At 39.5% G+C, this 6,899-nt stretch overlaps 2 protein-coding genes across 2 annotated transcripts in view; both read left to right on the top strand.

Moving 5' to 3' along the window:
• Nucleotides 1–1,816: 1,816 nt before the first annotated feature.
• Nucleotides 1,817–2,479, top strand: ttc32 (tetratricopeptide repeat domain 32). Its single transcript, XM_016230870.1, has 2 exons — nucleotides 1,817–1,980; nucleotides 2,145–2,479. Exons 1-2 carry the CDS (start codon nucleotides 1,865–1,867, stop codon nucleotides 2,368–2,370), a joined length of 342 nt encoding a protein of 113 aa, XP_016086356.1. The 5' UTR covers nucleotides 1,817–1,864; the 3' UTR covers nucleotides 2,371–2,479.
• Nucleotides 2,480–3,366: 887 nt separating this feature from the next.
• The window catches only part of zpax1 (zona pellucida protein AX 1), an 8,112-nt gene continuing 4,579 nt past the window's right edge, over nucleotides 3,367–6,899 (top strand). The window contains exons 1-10 of the mRNA XM_016230868.1: nucleotides 3,367–3,473; nucleotides 3,543–3,646; nucleotides 3,741–3,836; nucleotides 3,918–4,042; nucleotides 4,116–4,256; nucleotides 4,338–4,439; nucleotides 4,723–4,887; nucleotides 4,956–5,052; nucleotides 5,277–5,494; nucleotides 5,566–5,719. Coding sequence (XP_016086354.1) covers nucleotides 3,451–3,473; nucleotides 3,543–3,646; nucleotides 3,741–3,836; nucleotides 3,918–4,042; nucleotides 4,116–4,256; nucleotides 4,338–4,439; nucleotides 4,723–4,887; nucleotides 4,956–5,052; nucleotides 5,277–5,494; nucleotides 5,566–5,719 — 1,225 coding nt within the window. The 5' untranslated portion in view covers nucleotides 3,367–3,450. The remainder of the gene's footprint in view (nucleotides 3,474–3,542; nucleotides 3,647–3,740; nucleotides 3,837–3,917; nucleotides 4,043–4,115; nucleotides 4,257–4,337; nucleotides 4,440–4,722; nucleotides 4,888–4,955; nucleotides 5,053–5,276; nucleotides 5,495–5,565; nucleotides 5,720–6,899) is intronic.

Consider the following 6,899-nt stretch of genomic DNA (forward strand, 5'->3'; position numbering starts at 1 on the left):
CAAAAATGGATCACAGTGGCTGATGCTCAGATGATGTTTCTTAAACCACATGTTCACAAATGTTTACAGATCCCCCCCCCCCCAAAAAAAAATTTAACCATATTCAAACATTAATTAATATCGATAAGAGCTTAAAGGGTTAGTTCACCCAAAAAGGAAAATTCTGTCATTAATTACTTACCCTCATGTCGTTCCAAACCCGTAAGGCCTTCGTTCATCTTCAAAACACAAATTAAAATATTTTTGATGAAATGTGAGAGCTCTCAGACCCTGCATAGACAGCAACGCAACTGTAATGTTCCCAGGTCCAGAAACGTAGTAAGGACATTGGTAAAACTGTCCATGTGACATCAGTGGCTCAACTTCAGTTTTGCGAAGCTACGAGAATACTTTTTTGAGTGCAAAGAAAACAAAAATAACAATTTATTCAACAATTATTTTCCCCTAATCATAAACAACGCTGATTACACAGATTACGTTCATGCGCGCGTTTTCTCCTCTGAACGTAAACCACGCTGATTACGTCGATTACACTCTTGGGTACTCTCCAAAATGGTGGAAGACGTAACTCGGGGGAGAAGAATTGTTAAATAAATTACGTTATTTTTGTTTTCTTTGCACTCAAAAAGTATTCTCATAGCTTCACAAAACTGAAGTTGAGCCACTGATGTCACATGGACTGTTTTACCGAGGTATTTAAGGCGTATGAACACCTAGACCATACTAATAACAAACTCTAAATTGAGAATTAATCATTCTTTTTTGACAAGTGTTTGATTTGTGAACATTAGCCGTTCCAGGGAGGCCTTAAGACCAAGCGGAATCCTCATCACAGCAAGCGGGGCATCTAACCGAGTTGGGTTTTTTAACGACCGCGTTTCGACTTCAGCAAATCAGTTTGAGCGAATGCAACCAACGTGATTCCAACATCCAGCCACGCAAGAAAACGTGCATTTTACCTGAGGGAAGACGTGATCAATAAGGAAAGTCGTATTTACATTTAAGTAACTTTCAGCTGAGTCTTAACCTTGAATATCATTCTTAAAACACAAAATGACCAATGCAGTGTCAAGCACCCAAAGCAGTACATATTTATTCTATAAGTTCTCTTAAATCGAAAAATATGCATTTTCATATATACTGTAGTAGGCCTACTGTATATTACACACACAAATCAGAATCAGAAAGAGCTTTATTGCCAAGTATGTTTGCACATACAAGGAATTTGTTTTAGTGTCACAAGCTTCCAGTACTCAGAGACAACAACACAGATAATAAAATAAGATGTGAATAAAATACACATATGTATAAATATGAATAAAGTGCGTGCACACACACACACAAAGGATAAATATGTACAGGTGTGCTATAGATAAAATACTGTAGAATATGAATAGAATAAAAAATAAAGTTGTAGGGATGTACTAGGATGAAAGTTGGCAACGCTAGCTACAGTATATAGTGCGACGCAAACAACTGCTTATTTCACATGCTTACACTGTAATAAATACATAAAGTGAAAATGTGTTTTGATATATAATCATCAACTAAATGTATATTTATGATAATAAATCAAATAGGCTAATGGTAGCCTAACCGAAATGTTTAGGAGAGTTTTATATATTTAGCTGCAGGGCATTTACCTTGACAGCATACCGTCATTATTTAATGTGGCACTTTGAAAGTGTACTAGGTGACTTTATTTAGCTTTTGAGTGCTAATTATTAAACTCCAGCTCAGAAGGGGACGCTCGCACAGGTTCAGTGACGGGACGTTCCAGAAAAAAATGTGAAACAACGTCAGTACGTACTAATTAATATTCATGAGCTTTTTTTTATCGCGACGAAACTAAGTAGCGCGTCTCATGGAGAACAGCGAGCTCATGATCCTACAGAAAGCACATGACGAGTTCAACAGTAAGAATTATAAACGAGCAGAGGAATTATACACACAATTAATCGAGTCTTGCACCAAATCCAGGTATTAACGACTGTAAGTTTATTTGAATAAATGAGTCAGGAGGACACTGGTAAACATTAGCACAGAGTGCATGTAAACTACAGAAGATCGTTTGCCATTGAGTTAAGTTAGTTGATAAATTAAGATCATGTTTCCGCTAATAATCACATTTTATGTTTATCTAGAGACTGCAGTGCTCATGATTTGGCCATCGCCTATAATAACCGAGGGCAGGTCAAGTATCTGAGGGTGGATTTCTATGAAGCCATGGATGACTATACCTCTGCCATACAGATCAACAGCCAGTTTGAAGTGCCACTGTATAACAGAGGATTGATACGTTACAGATTGGGTAGATACAGAGTTGAACCATTACACGGGGGCTTAAGTTGCTATAGATCAAATTTGTAACTGTTTTCTTCATGCATCACCTCAGTGCTTGTGAACAATTCCCATAACCCTTCTTAAGATGAACTGAGATGGTTTTGGGCACTGGTTAGGCTGGAGACCAGCTTAAACCAGCCTAGACCATCCATCTACCTTAAAGGGGTCAAATGATGCTGCTAAAAACAACATTATTTGGTGTAATGAAATTAGTTTATGCAGTTTAAGGTTAAAAAAACACATTATTTTCCACATACTGTACATTATTGTTTCTCCTCTATGCACCGCCTTTCTGAAACGTGTTGATTTTTACAAAACTCATCGGGGTGAAAAGCGAGGTGTGCTCTGATTGGCCAGCTGTCCAGTGCGTTGTGATTGGCTGAATACCTCAAGCGTGTGACGGAAATGTTACGCCGGTGAATGCAAAAAATGCCTGACAGTGTACATTTCAGAATACTCTGATTAATTGTTGATTTCTCAATCACAAGTGGTGCAATAATTATGTATGTGTGTTTGTTTGGTTTTAAATAAACATTCTTTAAAATGTGCATTTTGCCTGTATTTATGCACTTTGTAAACTTTTAAAATATATCTTGTTGAATATTATATGGGTCATATTTAACTCCAAAAACAAATCATAAATGATATTTTAGCTTTTGTACTATTTTGTAGATTTAAATGGAATTGTATTACATTATAGTTTATATTCTCAAGTTAAAAAATACCCTCAAAAGGAAAAGTACTCATCACGTACACTGCAGTAACTTTTTTAAATGTACCAATACGTATTTAACCTTTTTAGTTACCAAAACTTTATACCATTCCTAGAAATACTAAATTTTTATTGTAATGATAATTGGCAGAGCTCAGCTTTCACTCAGAAATGTGTGAGAAATTCCTCCCTCTAAATACTGCAGGATAATAGTTAACTCATGACACCTGCTCTTTAGTTGATGACTAGCACCACCTGTGCACAAGAGTTAGGTGATTTATACATTTCCTTTCAAAATGCACGTTATTTTGAGCTTTTGCACTAGAAGGAATTCAGTTGTGGTGGTTTCTGTAGATCTTGACCACCCAAAAACAGAGGTTTGTTTCTGAGCAAGGATGACGTGGCTTCTTGGGATTTGGTAAGTTAGGTTCTGTGTTAAAAGTTTTGTTGTTGTTGTTTTTTAATGCTTGTTTTAATTCTTTTTCAGTACTTTTTGGCTGTTGATGGTTATAGTTTTGGCACAGAAGAATTTCAATGTCCTGTCGACACGGAAGACTTTCAATGTGGTGCCAGCACAGAATTTTAACCAGCGTATGTTTTGTGTGTACTCCGTTTAGGTTTAGTAGGCCGCATTTGCTAGTAATGTATGATTTCCTCTGTTTTGTTTAAATTCTGTGTCTTTCAGGAACAGGCCTGAAGACTGATTGTCTGGGAAGCTATATGAGGCTAACCGTAGATAAATCTCTAGCTTTTGGAAATCAAATTGAATTTGATGCTGTCAGTAAGTTACCTGCAACATGTTGCCAAGAAAGATTATCGTAATCTACATTCGTGTAATAACCTAGGCCTTTTTCTTTTTCAGATGGCTCCCAAATTGAACCTTTAACTCCAAGCCTAGCTGCTAAATGTGGCTTTTCTATAGACCCTGATCCCTGGGGTAACTACAAAGTCTTTGCATCTCTTCTCAACTGTTTTGCAGGGAATGAGGTAACTGGCTCTATTTGGCTTTAAACCGTTGCCGTATCCTGTTTTTCACTTCAGTAGTTCTTTCTGCATTCAGGATGATACTGTGTTTGATGTTGGCATGCGCGTCCGGGTGCGTGGTGTCAAAGCGGAACATGATATCTTTGAGGTGGAGAAGACCTGTAACTATGGCCAATGGGCCCCCCGTGAAGTTCTTTGTGCTCGGAATTACATGGAGGTAAAACCTAGGCTCACATATGCCACCCAAACATCAAGGAGAAGTGTGTGTGGCTTTGGTCCTAACAATGGTTTCTCCTAGGTTTCCGTTAACCGTTTGCCAGAGGAAATTACAGCTTTGCGTAGGCAGCTTAAGCTGCCCCGAGCAAAAAAGTTTGATCAGTGGGACAATACGGTTACTGAGGTACGGTGGTGTTTAGGTTATTTGTCGTGTCTGCTCTGCAAGTGCCGCTTGATCAAACAAGCCCTGTCCACCTTTTGGTCCTAACAATGGTTTTTCCTAGGTTTCCGTTAACCGTTTGCCAGAGGAAATTACAGCTTTGCGTAGGCAGCTTAAGCTGCCCCGAGCAAAAAAGTTTGATCAGTGGGACAATACGGTTACTGAGGTACGGTGGTGTTTAGGTTATTTGTTGTGTCTGCTCTGCAAGTGCCGCTTGATCAAACAAGCCCTGTCCACCGCCTTTCAGGCCATTACCTCTAGATACAACATCTGGAGGCTGGTGTTTTTCACTCCTAAACAAAAGGCCATGGTGTTGGAGGATGCCCTGAGGACCGGATATAGCATAACAACAACTAGGTCTCGATTGGTGCTACGAAGCGGTTACGACATGCCAGAGATCTATGTGGAAAATGTGAGTATGGAAAATGTGGTGCTTCCTTCAGAAGTTTTCTTGAACCAATGTTATATCTGCTGTAACAGGTGAATGGCGTGCCAATGAAGATCATCAGGGTGACCACCTACTTCAAGAAACAGTGGTCTGTAACCATGTTAGATACTGTTGCTGCATGTCCAACTGGTACGTGACACTACTCCATTTTTGACCCAGTATTTGCAGGGTCCTTCGTTCCTTGTCCTGGAGAGCAACTTTTTCGTACAGTTTAGTTCTAATTAAATGTATTTGAATTAACTTTTTAAAAAGCTCTTTGGGTTCACTCAAATCAGTCAGGTGTTGCTAAACTGCAGGTAAGTGGGTCTCCAAGACACCGATGGCAGAACCCTGATATATTGCTTCACTCACAGGTGGGCTTTCTTTTACGGATGAGATGATCACCTGGAACTTCCCCCGTTTTAATCCACTAATGAGTTCTAGAGAAACCAATCTCCTTGAGATGTTCATGGGAATAGATGGAAAGCAGATAGATTCTTTACAAATGGCGGCTAGAGGCTACGTTTTGACCATCGTGGATGATCTAATCATAATGAAAATGCCAATCGGTGGACCAGATGGCTTCTACAAGGTTTGGTTTCTCGCTTTAATTTGACAACTTTTTAGTCTTGTGCTAAACCTAATGGTTATATTCTGTTGTAGAGTCATGTTGTAAATAACCAGTACCACATCACATATGACATTGAGCCAATGCTGGAGTTACTGTGGAGTGACGGGGGCATGGATTCTACTAGATACAAAGTCCTCTTCCCCATCAAGACCCCTTTTATGCCTAGACCACCCCACTTTGTTGACTGTGAGTGTTGAGGAATCGTGGTGTTTAGGTTATTTGTCGTGTCTGCTCTGCAAGTGCCGCTTGATCAAACAAGCCCTGTCCACCGCCTTTCAGGCCATTACCTCTAGATACAACATCTGGAGGCTGGTGTTTTTCACTCCTAAACAAAAGGCCATGGTGTTGGAGGATGCCCTGAGGACCGGATATAGCATAACAACAACTAGGTCTCGATTGGTGCTACGAAGCGGTTACGACATGCCAGAGATCTATGTGGAAAATGTGAGTATGGAAAATGTGGTGCTTCCTTCAGAAGTTTTCTTGAACCAATGTTATATCTGCTGTAACAGGTGAATGGCGTGCCAATGAAGATCATCAGGGTGACCACCTACTTCAAGAAACAGTGGTCTGTAACCATGTTAGATACTGTTGCTGCATGTCCAACTGGTACGTGACACTACTCCAATTGCATTTGACCCAGTATTTGCAGGGTCCTTCGTTCCTTGTCCTGGAGAGCAACTTTTTCGTACAGTTTAGTTCTAATTAAATGTATTTGAATTAACTTTTTAAAAAGCTCTTTGGGTTCACTCAAATCAGTCAGGTGTTGCTAAACTGCAGGTAAGTGGGTCTCCAAGACACCGATGGCAGAACCCTGATATATTGCTTCACTCACAGGTGGGCTTTCTTTTACGGATGAGATGATCACCTGGAACTTCCCCCGTTTTAATCCACTAATGAGTTCTAGAGAAACCAATCTCCTTGAGATGTTCATGGGAATAGATGGAAAGCAGATAGATTCTTTACAAATGGCGGCTAGAGGCTACGTTTTGACCATCGTGGATGATCTAATCATAATGAAAATGCCAATCGGTGGACCAGATGGCTTCTACAAGGTTTGGTTTCTCGCTTTAATTTGACAACTTTTTAGTCTTGTGCTAAACCTAATGGTTATATTCTGTTGTAGAGTCATGTTGTAAATAACCAGTACCACATCACATATGACATTGAGCCAATGCTGGAGTTACTGTGGAGTGACGGGGGCATGGATTCTACTAGATACAAAGTCCTCTTCCCCATCAAGACCCCTTTTATGCCTAGACCACCCCACTTTGTTGACTGTGAGTGTTGAGGAATCTTTGACAGTCTTTTTTTTTTTTTTTTTTTTTTTTTTTTTTTTTTTTTTTATTTTTTTTATTTTGTTTTA

This window comes from Sinocyclocheilus grahami, unplaced genomic scaffold (assembly GCF_001515645.1).
Source record: "Sinocyclocheilus grahami isolate Dianchi unplaced genomic scaffold, SAMN03320097.WGS_v1.1 scaffold378.1, whole genome shotgun sequence".
In the NCBI taxonomy this organism is placed as follows: domain Eukaryota; kingdom Metazoa; phylum Chordata; class Actinopteri; order Cypriniformes; family Cyprinidae; genus Sinocyclocheilus; species Sinocyclocheilus grahami.

What these genes read in the sequence shown, in the direction of transcription:
- ttc32 (XM_016230870.1), top strand. Translation starts at nt 1,865, where the DNA reads ATGGAGAACAGCGAGCTCATGATCCTACAGAAAGCACATGACGAGTTC. An exon ending in GAGTCTTGCACCAAATCCAG is followed by an intron (nt 1,981 to 2,144) that starts GTATTAACGACT and finishes ATGTTTATCTAG; the next exon opens with AGACTGCAGTGCTCATGATT.